Source organism: Tigriopus californicus, chromosome 8 (assembly GCF_007210705.1).
Source record: "Tigriopus californicus strain San Diego chromosome 8, Tcal_SD_v2.1, whole genome shotgun sequence".
In the NCBI taxonomy this organism is placed as follows: Eukaryota; Metazoa; Arthropoda; class Copepoda; order Harpacticoida; family Harpacticidae; genus Tigriopus; species Tigriopus californicus.
Genome location: NC_081447.1, coordinates 12633350 through 12647373, shown reverse-complemented (window position 1 = coordinate 12647373; position 14024 = coordinate 12633350). Strand labels below are relative to the sequence as shown.

At 42.7% G+C, this 14024-nt stretch overlaps 3 protein-coding genes across 3 annotated transcripts; 2 read left to right on the top strand and 1 right to left on the bottom strand.

The window, feature by feature from the left end:
- Positions 1–685: 685 nt before the first annotated feature.
- Positions 686–2349, top strand: LOC131884745 (RNA 3'-terminal phosphate cyclase-like protein). Its single transcript, XM_059232609.1, has 4 exons — positions 686–1101; positions 1286–1478; positions 1550–1744; positions 1807–2349. Exons 1-4 carry the CDS (start codon positions 858–860, stop codon positions 2318–2320), a joined length of 1146 nt encoding a protein of 381 aa, XP_059088592.1. The 5' UTR covers positions 686–857; the 3' UTR covers positions 2321–2349.
- Positions 2350–2664: 315 nt separating this feature from the next.
- LOC131884635 (solute carrier family 22 member 21-like) lies at positions 2665–8889 on the top strand. Its single transcript, XM_059232472.1, has 5 exons — positions 2665–3023; positions 6173–6415; positions 7238–7669; positions 7998–8396; positions 8460–8889. The coding sequence occupies exons 1-5, from the start codon at positions 2786–2788 to the stop codon at positions 8786–8788; spliced, it is 1641 nt and encodes a 546-aa protein (XP_059088455.1). The 5' UTR covers positions 2665–2785; the 3' UTR covers positions 8789–8889.
- Positions 8828–12799, bottom strand: LOC131884639 (uncharacterized). The gene is made up of 3 exons (XM_059232476.1): positions 12412–12799; positions 9471–9663; positions 8828–9051 (listed from the first exon to the last, which is right to left on the bottom strand). Exons 1-3 carry the CDS (start codon positions 12684–12686, stop codon positions 8899–8901), a joined length of 621 nt encoding a protein of 206 aa, XP_059088459.1. The 5' UTR covers positions 12687–12799; the 3' UTR covers positions 8828–8898.
- Between the last annotated feature and the right edge of the window lie 1225 nt (positions 12800–14024).

Here is a 14024-nt window from a genome sequence, read left to right as displayed (position 1 = left end):
ACAAAGGTAGTTGTGTGTAACAAAGCAGTTTATAGGAAATTCTCTGAACCGATGATTTATGGTGCTTTGAAGTAAAAATCTAAAAAGCCTTTCATCAAATATCTAAACAACCCATGGTTTTTGTTTGGCTACATAGCCCAGGTCTATGGTCTCTGATTCCCCACTGAGGGCTGAAATATTTCGCCCATTTACTCTCCATTTCCCACAGTTATGTCACAAAACTGCATAAAAACGATACCATTAAGCTAGTACAACATGGGTCAACTTTGTCCTTTACCGATGAGTTGGGATTGTACAGTGTTCAGAGAAGGTGTGAAAGTTATCTGATATTGTACGTCTTCAAAAGCATCCAGGATTTAGGGTGAATTCTAGTGACCATAGAGGCTTAATGTAGGTTTTGAGAGCACCTTGCTAGGAAATACGCAGGCCTTATTGGTCCCGTACCATCTTTCAAGAAAGACTTGGATAAATTTTTTAGATAGCATTTCAGATCAACCCTACCTACATTCAAGGACTAGCTCAGTCTGCCAACTCAAATTCGTTGGTAGGCCAAATATCACATAAAGATAAAAAAGCAAAAAAATGAGCGAAATATGACCTTTCATTCTAATACTACTGGGGATTACATTCCCTGTAGCGGTTAAAAAAAAGCCCGTCGAAAAACCAAAAAAAAAATCCAAAAAACCCAAAACAGGGATAGGTTGTGGGTGTGAATTAGCCATTAGTTCCGTTGTTGATCAACAAAGCTCGATGATCCCAACAACGTGTCTGTCGTTTCTCGTTTGTTTTGATTGAAGGAGAACAAGTGCACATTCAGCCTTTCTCCCTCTCATACTTATTCTCATCATTCATGCATCATGTCGGCGGCAACTAAAAAATCGTCGAGCCTGTTAGACTTCGAAGGCTCGAATTTCCTGCGATGTCGTCTGGTCCTGGCCACTTTGAGAGGGCGATCCATTCGGATTACCAGGATCCGCGATCAGGATCTCAATCCGGGTTTGCGCGAATACGAAGCCTCCTTCATCCGACTCATGGATCAGATCACCAATGGATCCCGCATCGAAGTCAATCAAACCGGTACCAGACTCACCTACCAACCAGGTACACCCACGCCACTACACACGCCCATGGGTCTTGAACTTACCCGGCAGAACCGTCCATTCAAAATGGCACCAATTAGTAATGGCGTTTAGGTTCAGTTTCCAAAACTAGGACTGCCAAGTCATGGAGTATAGAAAAAAAAACCCCGTCGACAATCAATTTGAAGTCTGCGGTTATATTTCAGGATTGCTCATGGGTGGCAAAGTGGAGCATGATTGTAATCTGGAGCGCGGCATCGGCTACTTCTTGGAACCCATGCTCCAATTAGCTCCATTCTGCAAGCATCCCCTGCATTTGATCTTCCGGGGCGTGACCAACAATCAGATCGACCCCTCCCCGGATCTCCTACGATTGAGCGCCCTGCCCGTGTTAAAAAGGTGGGATGATGGCCAGGCCTATCCGCCCATTCATAATGTTAACAGCTACTGATTTTCGCTCTTCCGATTAGATATCTGATCGTCGACGAGGGTCTGGAACTCAAAGTTACGAAACGGGGTGCGGCCCCGGAAGGTGGCGGGCAGGTAGTGTTCAAATGTCCCATTCGACGCAGTTTCCGCGCCATGCAATTCACGGACATGGGCAAGATCAAGCGAATCCGGGGCTCGGCTTGGGCCGCCCGAGTGTCTCCGGCCATGTCCAACCGGTGAGTAGGTCATGAATCGTATCTACTGTAGCACGTCTTCAGGGATAATTTTCTGTGATTAGGATTGTGGAATCCGCCAAAGGTGTCCTGCTAAAGTTTATCCCGGATATCTACATTCACACCGACAGCTACAAGGGCGCGGCTTCGGGTAAATCGGCCGGTTTCGGTCTGGTACTGACGGCAGAGACCACAACGGGGGCGTTCCTAAGTGCGGAGGTGTGCTCCAATGCCAAAGGCAAGGAGCAAGTGAGTGTGCCCGAGGACTTGGGAGTCCAAGGCGCCAAGTTATTATTGGAAGAGATCTTTCGAGGGGGTTGCGTCGACTCGACCAATCAAAGTCTCATGCTCCTCTTCATGACCTTGAGCCAAAGGGACGTGTCCAAGTTGGTGACGGGCCCGCTTTCCAACTACACGGTCCATTTCCTCCGCCACATCAAGGACGTATTCGAATTGAGGTTCAAGTTGGAAACCCACGAGTCCGAAGAGAAAGAAGAGGGACTCCGTGTGGGTTGTGATAAGGTCATGCTCACTTGTCAAGGCAGTGGTTATATCAATCTAAGTAAACGAACCACTTAAGATCAAATATACGATTCACCGCCCCTCAACATCATTGGTTGTCTGAACCCAGCGCTCCTGTAATCGTGTGAATTTTGTAACTCGAAATATCCTAGCCACATGTCTATCCAGCATGTAACTACGGCTTAGGTAGTCCAAAGGGCCTTTCCAACAGACCCGCTCCAGACCTTTAGTAACGCTAGCCAAGGTAACCGAAAGGCATCGTCTGTACTTGAACGAGCCCTCTTTGAAACGCGCGTTCAAACAAGATGACATAAAGCCAACTTCTGGCCTATTAGCTATATCACAAACCCTTGAGGTGATCCATCAAAAGGAAGGTGCATCCGCTTTGTCCGAACACTTGATTGGCATCCCCAGGATCGGCAACAACCCTAATTCAATAGGTCTGATCATAACATAAACATTGTCGAGATCTCCCACCCACAGCCACAGCTTCCAATCAAGTCTCCCATCCCCAATATCAAAATGAGCAAGGACAGGAAACACGATGTGGATTTTATCCTGGACGAACTGGTCGGGGGAGGGGGTTGGTGGCAATGGAAGATGACACTGATGTCTCTGCCCATTGGTTGGTCGTCATTATACGCTCTGTTCATCACCATGTACGCAGCGTATTCACCCCCTCATCGGTGCTACATCCCTGCATGTGATAGTGCCTCGTCGATGATCAATGAAAGTTGGACAGGGTTTGCTTTGCCCTCAGGTGAGTCCTCGCCTGGGAAGTGAATTCGCACACGCACAGCGGAACGAGCTACTGAATGGTTTCTAATTTGAGTTGGGAGAAGTATCTTGCTAATTCTATTTCCTCGTGAAAAAATCCGGTTTAGGATGACTTGGCGAGCGAAAGGATAGATGAAAAGCGTTTCACTATATGCATGACGGTGGGATAGGAGAGAAATTGTCGGACGAGGTTGAAATTGAAATCGAGTGTTGGTTCTAGATAGGTACTCGCCTCGGGTTTATTTCACTTGCGAAAAACGTAATACGCCTGTAGGTCTTGTTTATTTGCCTAAACCACATTATGTTTGTTATCGACGATTTTGTGTGGAGTACTGCAGGGTTGAAAAGTAGCTTTTGGTTCCGTCATAAAATGTGCCGCCCCCCAAAAATAGAACCGGTCATGGTTATTGATCGTTTGAATCTCAAATTACTGTTGACTTTTGTTGCTCTGAACTATGGAGATTTTTAAATAAAAACAACGGCAATTGAGTCTTGGATTGGTGTTGAGGCGAGTCTCCGAAAGGACTTCAGTTTATTAGATAAACCCTTGTACATGTCTCCAACTTAGACGGGACTTTTATTTCTCGTTGGACACTTTAGATTTTCCCCTTCTTTTCTTGGATGTGTCTTTTTATCCGCCCAACTTTTTGAAGAACCTACTCATTTGCAGAAACTCGAAATTGAAAGAATTGATCCCATGTATCCATTCAATGACGTTTATATCGTATCCTTCCTCTGTGTTTGAGCCTCTTTGCCTTGCCGACCTTAGGACTCTAGTGAGTCCAATAAGCAATTCAAAAATCAAGGACCTAATGTCCGTAACCTTGTTCAAATTAGATTCCTGAGTACAACGTACTTAAATTGGCCACACTTGAAAACAGGAAACATCAAACATCCTCGTTGGATGCATTTAATTTGACTTCTGTTCGACTTTGGCAAGGGTCGAAAGCTGCCCAGTTATCGACTAAAATTGTGTTTTTTGGAGCGCGACCCAGATTTATAAAGGGCCCCAATTGGTCTCAAGGAACAAATTCGATGCCATAGACCAGGCAATCAATTAATTAATGCCCTTCGTCTTATAGCAATGATCCAAGTTGGGAATTGAAAATTATCTCCTGTTCCATGAGGGACTCAGTAATTCTTCAATTCAAAACCTTTCATTAAGCTCAAAATTGAAAAAAAAAACCTCGTTAGTTTAGCGCAAGGCAAAAAACGAATCGTGACGAAAAAGGGGGGTTCTTACAATCGGTTAATTTAAAGAAGAGGAAAAAAACAGTCTCTCGATTGAAGATGTTCACTCTTCACCGTAGCAACAGGACCGGTTTTTGGTCATTTATATATGAATAGAGAATATTTTACTCAAGACGATGTAATTTATACGTATAATAAACCTACGAGTAATTGTCCAATCTGAACTATTTTACAAGTTGCTCAAAAACAAGAAAGTGCAATCAGGCGATCGGAAGAGTAAGTGAAAGGCACTTTATGGACACACAAGTAAATGAGGTGTGTTGTTTCTTCGCATTAATTCTCCACTGAAAGAATATCGAACGTATCGCTGCTTTCCTTAAAATAGCCGACCAATCTCTCTCAATCAAGAAAATATAATTCCAGAATCTCTAACTTTCGACAAAATTGTTGCAAATCAAACTTGCCCCACTGAAGCCACTTATTCTGAAAAGCTTTCAATTTTCAATTGTGTTTGTTGTCACAAAGAAATGTAAATCAAAGAACTGAGACATTAACTTTGCTTCAACAATAAAAAAAAAGAAACAAAAGATTTTATGACCTTCCATGAATACATAAAAAATAGCTCAGACATATGGAATTGACAATGTTTCGTTTTCAAACTCACATATAACAATCGTACCAAATGTACAGCAAACTTTAACTCTGCTGTACGTCAATGTTCAAGTTTGCATTGTTTGTTGTCACTCCCGTTTTCTTCACATTAAAGTTCACATCCAAGCAGGAAAATAGGTAATAGGTCTCATGTACTAAAACCCTGTAGCGTACAGAACGCAAGTGTCGAGAATTAACCTTCATGCGAACGCCATTGTTGCCAAATCTTTGAGGCGATGAACGGAAGTGCAATTCATGGAAGGATTGATTCCATTGTGGAGACTGTTTTGAATGTCGTCGAATCGTCGGTTCTTATGCCATGCCTCCATGAGATCGACAAATTTGTGTTTCATCAAAGGTGCCTTAATTCTCAATCATCCTTGTCTGAGCACCCAGCCCTGCTCTCTAGGCACTCCACTGCATACGCTAAATACAAGACACATATCACAGCATTTTGCTCATTTTGCCCCTCACTCCATGGGAATAACGGCAGGGCACATCCATCTGAAACGACACCACAGGGCAAACTAAACAGTTATGTAGTTGTCGATGGTGAACCTTCCGTTCCTTAGGCGAGTTACTTTGTTAACCACTCACTTGGCCCTCCTTGAACCGGTCACAAGTTTTTTGAGATGCACCTTCTTTAGACGCAGGTAGACGCATGCACTTGAATTCACGTAGATCAATATGACAGGAGTCCTGTCACAGGACTGATCGAGGACCCCTAAAAAAGGACGTGTTTTTCCTGGAGAGTGTCGTCTTCGCTGAAGACTAACTTGCATGAGGAATATCCGAAACCCGTTGGACAGGTTTCAGGGTGCACAATGTGCTTTGAATGCTAGTGCATGGAGAACTCTATGGATAGTGGTAGAAGGAGAGGAAGGAGTTGTTGACCGCTTCTGAACAAAGGATTTTTTTAAATTAAACAAATAACGGCATGTCTGAGTTTAGGTCATTGGTCTCGAAATTAGAGATCTTGCTACCTCTCCAAAGGGTTCCCCTATATTGAAGGGATTTTAATGGGTTCTCATTTGTAAATATGGTTTTAAAATATAATTTCAGAAATCAGATCCAAAATTTGAATTTTTTTTTCTAGTAATGTAGCATAAGTATCACCATTTAGTTTTCAACCAACCACAAAAATTAGAAATGAGAATTGAGATCCTAAATTGAATCAACTGACTTGTTTCATTTCATATAAGGACTCATTGTAACACCACAAAACGAGTACCTTTACGACTGGCTTTGCCAGTGCTTACGTACGTATAAAATAATTCGGGGCCATTTCAGAGCACCGCTCGTCGAACTTCTTAAAGGTGGCCGATGATTTCGATCCATGCCATCGCTATGAGCCCGTGGGCGATTCCTGCGAGGCCAGTGCCTTCAACACGTCCTCGTCCTTGGAATGCGAGGACTACGTTTGGGATCGCAGCCAGTTTCAGGAGACTCTCGTGACCACCTTGGGACTGACTTGTGGCGAGGATTGGAAGCGGCGATTGCTCAGCTCGGTCATGATGGTTGGACTCATGATTGGTAGGGAAGTCTTGACAAATCTTTTTTTTTTTGTTTTCGATTGAATGTCTGTGCCAATATTTGTGACTGGACTCATTTTAGACAGCTTTTAACGATCTGATCCCTTTTGGGCACGACTAAAAAGGACTATCAGTCGTTAAAGAAACGTTGATAGATATTCTCAATTTAGCTAACAGAATTGGTCGCGTAGACCGGCCCATGGACTTCTAGAAATGTGGACTGCGAACGGAAGCAACTATTCACTTTATGCCACATGACCACATGATACGACCACAAGATCATCTTGAATTGATGAACTTGGGCAAATTTGAGCCCAAAGCAATGCTTAGGGAACTCAGGAGATAAGTCCAAAATTATGTAGTAAACACTGCACAAAATTTGAATTTGCAGCCTGTTCTTTACTAGCTTCAAATGTTTTTGACAACATGCCTTTGATACGAACCACCTCACAAGTAGATGATAAAAAAGGACTTGCTTTCAATTGAAGAGAGTTTTATGTTTCTTGTCTTATTACTTTAAGTGGCTCAGAGTTGCGATGACCAAGAGCAGGCCGATATGGCGGGAAGCTCGTTTCCAGTCCATATATCTAGAAGTTCGTGACTGGCCCCTTTTTTGGTTTGAAATGAAGACAAGTTTCACCAACTATAGAAAACCTACGAAACCTGTGCAGAAATTCATCTTTAAAATCTAAGATGATTATTGAGATTATTTTCAACGTCATCCTACCTATAACTGGAACTTGGATATTCAATCTTGTTCCCTATTACCTTTTTGCCCGAAAGAAACCACCAGTATTTAATGCTAGTCAAATATTTTCCCTAGGCTCGCTGGTTGGAGGCCGTATAAGCGATCGCTTTGGGCGGAAAACTGCCATGCTGGTGTCGTTGGTGACCATCATTCCCACCACCATCGTGGGTGGATTCGTGCCCAACTATTTGGTCTACGTGGGTTTGCGACTGTTGACTTGTTCAGCCTTGCCCATCATGTGGATCGCACTCCACACTTACTCATTGGAAATGTTCAGTCCCAAGCATCGGAAGTTATTGTTTGCCGTGAAGGATGTTCCCATTCCATTCCTTATCTTCATCCTCATCGTGAACTGGAACCGTCATTGGAGCAACCTTCATTTGTGGGTGGGCATTGTGGGAGGGTTGGCTCTGCCGGCTTGGTTCTTTATCCCCGAATCTCCCCGTTGGATGGCCAGTAATGGACGGAGAGACGAAGCTGAAAGAGTTTTCCTTAGCATAGCCGCGGGTAAGACAAATTATTGTAATCGACTTTTAGTGATGGAGCGAAACCGAGATTCACACACTTTTATTCGTCATTTAGCCGAAATTTGCATGCCCTCACAGATCTGTGTCAGTAACTTTCTAAATTTGATCAATTAGAATTAAACACAATTGTAAATTATTTTCTCTTTGAAAACTTTAACAATGAAAAGTTCCACGAACTGTTTTTCGTGGCAGGGTTACAAAAATCTTGAAAATCCTCCTACGCAAATTTTGAAACAAAAAATGTCACAAATTTAAGGGCCCGTAGTCCACTATCAATACGATGGTAGCCAACTTTTGAACTCTTCTAGGCAATGGAAAGACTCTCTCCACTGAGCAAGAGAAGGAGATGAAAAATATCTTGGACAACGTGGAGTCCGAATCCGAGCAGAATCTCAATCCATTGGACATGTTCCGGAGGCACCACCTGGTCAAGACCCTGATTTTGATCTTCTGTTGGTCTACGGTTTGCGTGGGTTTCTATGCTCTCACTTTGAGCGCCACAAGCTTGTCGGGAGACATCGTGCTCAACTTTGCCCTCATGACCTTGGTCGAGTCGCCCTTATCGATCTACGTCTACTTCGCTCTGGATGCGATTGGTCGCCGTTGGAATACTATTATTTCTTTTGCTCTCATGGGTGGAAGTTGCATTGTCTTGGCATGCGTTCCCAAAACCCAAACGGTCATTGTGTTCATTGCTTACTTTAGCGGTAAGTGCCAAACACAAGTCGTCCCCTTCGGAATCATGGATTGATGGAACTTTCGATTTCTAGGGAAACTGGGAGCCTCATTGGGATTTCTGATGGTTTATCTGATCACTGCCGAGCTGTACCCGACCAATCTGCGATCTCAAGCACTTGGGATCTGTTCCATGGTGGCAAGGGTTTTTGGGATGAGTGCTGAATTCGTCACGGCCTTGGCCGTCTATTGGCAGCCATTGCCCATGCTCGTTTTGGGCGTGCCGGGTTTGATTGCAGCGGTGTTGGCGGCTTTTCTACATGAAACTACCGGCAAGGACCTCCCACAAACCATGAGGGAGGCCGAGGAGATTGAGGAGGAGACTCTGGATGAGAACGAGAATTCGAAAAAATCCGAACCCTAGACCTCGTCCGAAAAGCCACAAGCACCCTATTCAAATCTATTATCTTGTGTAGAATGTATTTATTATTTATCGACTAATCCAGATACACATTTATCATTGGAGCTGATGGACTATTCGTAAAATTTGGGTGAGGGCACGTTGTTCTGGGCTAACGATGGTGGAGGAGGTTCGTAGGGTGGAGAATCGCCTTCTTTCGCTTTGCCACGGAATTTCTCGATCGATTTCCATCCGCGGTTTTGTTGCATGAAGGCGTATCTCATTTTCTATTTGAAGTAGACGAAAGTTAGAGGCAAATTGAGACGATTGAGCTGACAAGAAAGCCCCCAATTAGAAGATGCTTTCATTGGCTCAAAGGTTTGCTGCTTTGAAAGGGAAGATTTTCATTCGATTTGTGAGGAAGCTTCTCAGTTCAATTGAAATGGTAACATACTAAATCAGCTAATTTGAGAGTGTAAAAAGACACAATGATTGCCAAGTATCCTACATTCAATCCAAGACAGACCATTGATCGTTGCTAACTCATGATGTGCGATCGGAAATTCTAAACCACAAAATATCCCTACGAGCCCCAAAATGCAAAAACATTGGATAAACAAAGAGAAAATTGGATGTACGAATAAATGGGAAAGAATGTATTTGAACTCCGTCAAACGCATTTGTCAAATATCAAACTCTTGATTACCTGTCGCTTCATGACGTACGACTCTCTCATATCCATAGCGTAATCGTGGCACATTGTTTTCCCACGGTTGGCACCAAAATATTCGAGACACTCCAAGTATTCCAATTCAGGCTGGCTATTTCTACCTCCCGACCGACTGAATACAGGGTAAAGGACATCGGTCAGGGGAATCTTGATCCACGGGAAAAACGGTCTGAAATGGATTTCAACTTCATGCTTAGCTTAGTAGTAGTAGTAATGGCAGTATCTCTTCCTATGCTGATGATGCAAAATTAGTTAGCGGTAGGAAATGGTCAGAACTCCGGTGGTCGGGTAGAGGTCCTAAACCAAATCTGCTCATGGATTGCGGCGAGTAACATGGCACTGAATGGAATGAAATTCCGCTCAATGACCTTTGGGTCGACGCCATTAGACACTCCACTATTAGATGATGAAGGCAAGGGCATTCAGTAAGTCTCATCCATGAAGGATTTAGGTGTAGTCCTCCAAGATAATGGAAAGTTCGATGAGCATATCCAGTTGAAAGTTGGTAAAGCTTTTCAAACATGTGGTTGGATATATCGCACGTTTAAGTCCAGAGATAGTATCACGATGCTAACTCTGTACAAGTCGATTGTTCAGCCACATCTTAAATAGGCTTCACCCATTTGGGCTCCGATGAGTTCAGTAGGTTTGCAAAAGGTCGAACAAGTCCAAAGATGTTTCACTAGGAACATCACAGGAATGAGAGAGAGCTCTCGTATTGGGTAAGTTTAGAAAGGTTGGGATTGTACGGTACTCAAAGAAGGTACGAAAGGTATCTGATACTGTACGTCTTCAAAATTATCCATGAGCTTTGTCCCAACCCAGGATTTGGTGTGAATTCTAGTGGCCGTAGAGGCTTAATGTGCGTTTTGTGAGCACCTTGAAGCCCTCGAGAATCCAGGCTAGTTAGAACATTGAAGTCCAACTCTCTTCTTTCCCGGGCTCCTTCATTGTTCAATTTGCTGAATTCAAATATTCGTGGTCGTATGTAGGCGTCGATCCAATAGCAGGATTTAAGTCAGACTTGGACAAGTTTTTGACTAAAATTGCCCATCAACCTTACATTCAAGGGTTAGCCAGATCAGCCAACTCTAATTCGTTGGTCGATCAAATAATATAAATAAAAGCTAATAAAATGAATGAATTTTTCGTCTTGAATTGCTGGGATTCCAATCCAGTAGCGGCAAGGACCTATGCCAAAAAACAGGGTGCTGAAGAGTTTAATACTTTTTATTCAAGATTTATTGGAGATTTGGCTGGCGGGCAAGAAATTGATATTTTTTGAATGAAATGTGTGCCTAGGTGTCTATATTTTGATTCAAAACTATACCTTTCATGATAGTGCTAACAAAAGCAAAAAGCAAGGACTGGCTCAAGCGGCTCAAGCTAGTCTCGACCGCCCAAATCGGCCCATGATACGCTTTTTGACGCTGGCGGAAAGAAAATAATGGAATCAGCTAAACCGTCAAAATCAACCCCCCTATAGAAATCACTAATTGACAGTATTGCTCGACTTTATTGAACTCACTCATTGGCATAATCTTTTTGATATTTTGTTCATTTTTTGGGTTCCACAAAAATCGATATGGTAGCAATTCAAAACAACTGACTAAGACACCTAATTTCGATGCCTTTTTAGGGTAAGCTGAATTTCTTTGTTCGTTCGGAGTCAGATGGCGGCTCTCTCGCTCGAACTGCCATCCGATGATGTGTGTCTCTAAAGAGTCATTAGGTGTCCCAACTTAGGGATATTCCCGCTCTGTGGTAACAACTAACGCGCGACATAAATTATTACCTCGCCCTCGGAAATGATCAAAAGTTCGCCCGTTGAAGTAGTAAAGGCAGTAACTTATGCTCTAATTAATACTGCAAAGAAGCTTGGACTCGGCTAGCCTGGGTACAAACCAGGATTCGCCGATTGGAAAGCGGATGCTCTAGCAAAACGATAACGCAGTTAGCCTTAGAATAAATTGACTATGTGCAGTAAACAATATTTGAATTTTCTTAGGGATTTTGGTATTATTGTTCATTTTCCGATTGATGAGAGAGTAAACTTTTGGTCCCGACACTCTTGTGGTTTGACGTCTTGAACAGTGGCCGCACCTCAAACCTTGGGACTGGCCCCTTCCCAATCCAGTGCTCATTCCCAGAATGGGCACAGGAATTGTAAAACTAGAAAATACTATAAATCCCTTAAAATATAAATAATCCAATGAGGTTAAAGCGGTGAAAGATTACCATTAAGAAAAGAACGACTTGGATTTCACGGTTCATTCAGACTATTAGTTCAAATTTTGTTGTTGGGGTTTGGGGTGCTAGGGTCGGAGGTGTGAGCCTCACCCGGCCAGCGAAGCCAGCCATCACATTGCTCATTTCCAAATTCTGTTAGGCAGAATCATATCCGGTCTCATTGTTTGGTTCTCCGTCTGTGGGTGTAGTTAGCGGCTAAAAGTTTCCTTTGGAAAAAGGTGGGAGAGGAGATTCGAACCTGGGACCTGTCCTTCTCAAGAACACTACGCCAACCACTAGTCCACTTCCCTTTCATATGCTATCCTGGATTTAGCATGAAATAAAATCGGATTATGCAGTTTGTTTGAACCTCATATTTTGTGCCTAATAGCTATGATTTTCGCTTCATATACAAAAAGAGTGGGAACAATGATTTGCTTTCAAATTTTCTTGAAGGCTGTTTCAGTATATCCATACTTTGATGGTCAACCAAATCTATTCATGGTCACTAGCTTCTCATGGCAAAATGGTCAGTTCTTTTCAGTGGCAAAATCGCCCAGAAAATGACAAGCCCTTTTGATGCCAAGGATATCCCACTGAAGCGAACTACATGATGTCAAAGAGTGCCTTTTCTATTGATGACAAGCCCTGCCTACAATCATGGATGAACCACAAACTTTGCACTTACGTCGAAAGCAAACCCGAAGTTTCTCTGAGATAAGTAGGATCATCATCGGCTTCCAACTCGAGACAGCTAGAATATCTGTAGCGGAAGTCTCCTTTGGGCTCGGGAATGGGGAGGAACCCCTTCATTTGGGCATAGAACTCCCATGGACCATACCCCCCACTAGCATGGGTGGCAAACTCGATATGGGTGTTGATCCAATCCAAGCTGTTCTTTAGCACATCAACCGGCTCATCGTCGGGCTTTCTAGTATCATGGGTCCCCACAGCGTTACCCATGATGATGATGATGATGATTGTTCGAGGAAGGGCCTCAAGCTAGAAGTAGGGGAACACTGATTCCTTTTAGATCTGGGTTATGCTCCAAGGTTTGATGCAGATGCACTGGGATGAAGCTCCAATGAACTGACTTGAGTCAGGGCGACTAAGACTGACTTGAAAAAAGACGGGAGCAATGCTTTGAATACATCAAACTTGATGGCTACGAGGCTGGCTGGGTATTGGAGAAAGCAAATGAAATAGATCGAAGATGCGTCGAATGGAAAATAGACATGTTGCACCTCTATCTGCAATATAAATTGTTTGGACGATAATGAAACTCATCATTACTGTGGACTTACTAGCCACTCTGGAATGAATGGCACAGCTGAAAAAATGGTGAAAAACAACACTCAGGGATACTCCTAATTGCTCGGGAAAATGCTTTTATGGGATGAAGATTTTCAATATTCGTCAGAGCTAAGGATTTATTTTTTGACTTCAACTAAAGACGAAGGATTTTGAAACAATGGTCCATACAAAGTCATGAGAGCTAATTTATTCCATCTATATTCTGTTGTGAGGTGGCACCCCTGATTAATACTCAGGGAGACGGATAGGCTTGCCGAATAAACTTGAGTATCGACGAGAGACATCATATTACGACTGCTCAGCTATGACGTTGTCAGGACGTACTTTTTTACTCTTGCCAAAAACCTTCATATATTCAAAGCAAGTTTAGATAAACAAGAAATGAAAAGCAGGTCAAAAGAAACTGGCATGGTATCAAATCAACTTTGGTTAGCAGAACAAATCAATGAGGAACTGAACGCAAAAACCATAACCTTAAAATAAATCAATAAAAATCTCGAACCCCAAAACCATAAGCATAAATCATTAAAAAAACACAATCAAAACAAATTATCACAAATATCAGCATGGCATTGAGGTAGTATTGATTGAAAAAAACAATTGATGGATTTTTCAAAACCCATGATAATTCTTAAAAACTTTCTGAACTAACACATGTGGGAGAAACGAACACGCGCCAAAGATCGTCCAGAGCCTACACTCCCCAAGCAACCAAGAAGTCAATTATTATCAGAATTGTTGAAATTTAGGAAAGACTCCCTGTACACATCAGGGAGGAAGAAAACAAAGCTAAAGTGAGTATAATCAAGACCTGGGAGCTATCTACTCAGTAATAACAAATTTGAATCCAAAAAAGCAACAAAGACATTGTGAAACATATCTTTTGTGACGTGGAAAATAATAATCTGTAAGGTTGATCAATAGGAACCATACAAATTCAAAACTGTATATCTCGTGTTCCTGCGACCAGAAATAAATAAGTCATTC

Bases quoted from the DNA above. Each gene is read 5' to 3' on its own strand.
- LOC131884745 (XM_059232609.1), top strand. From the start codon at position 858: ATGTCGGCGGCAACTAAAAAATCGTCGAGCCTGTTAGACTTCGAAGGC. The intron at 1,102-1,285 runs GTACACCCACGC...GTTATATTTCAG, and splicing joins CAGACTCACCTACCAACCAG to GATTGCTCATGGGTGGCAAA. The intron at 1,479-1,549 runs GTGGGATGATGG...TCTTCCGATTAG, and splicing joins GCCCTGCCCGTGTTAAAAAG to ATATCTGATCGTCGACGAGG.
- LOC131884639 (XM_059232476.1), bottom strand. From the start codon at position 12,686: ATGGGTAACGCTGTGGGGACCCATGATACTAGAAAGCCCGACGATGAG. The intron at 9,664-12,411 runs GTAAGTGCAAAG...AATCCATTTCAG, and splicing joins ACTTCGGGTTTGCTTTCGAC to ACCGTTTTTCCCGTGGATCA. The intron at 9,052-9,470 runs GTAATCAAGAGT...TACTTCAAATAG, and splicing joins CGTACGTCATGAAGCGACAG to AAAATGAGATACGCCTTCAT.
- LOC131884635 (XM_059232472.1), top strand. From the start codon at position 2,786: ATGAGCAAGGACAGGAAACACGATGTGGATTTTATCCTGGACGAACTG. The intron at 7,670-7,997 runs GTAAGACAAATT...GAACTCTTCTAG, and splicing joins TTTCCTTAGCATAGCCGCGG to GCAATGGAAAGACTCTCTCC. The intron at 8,397-8,459 runs GTAAGTGCCAAA...TTCGATTTCTAG, and splicing joins GTTCATTGCTTACTTTAGCG to GGAAACTGGGAGCCTCATTG.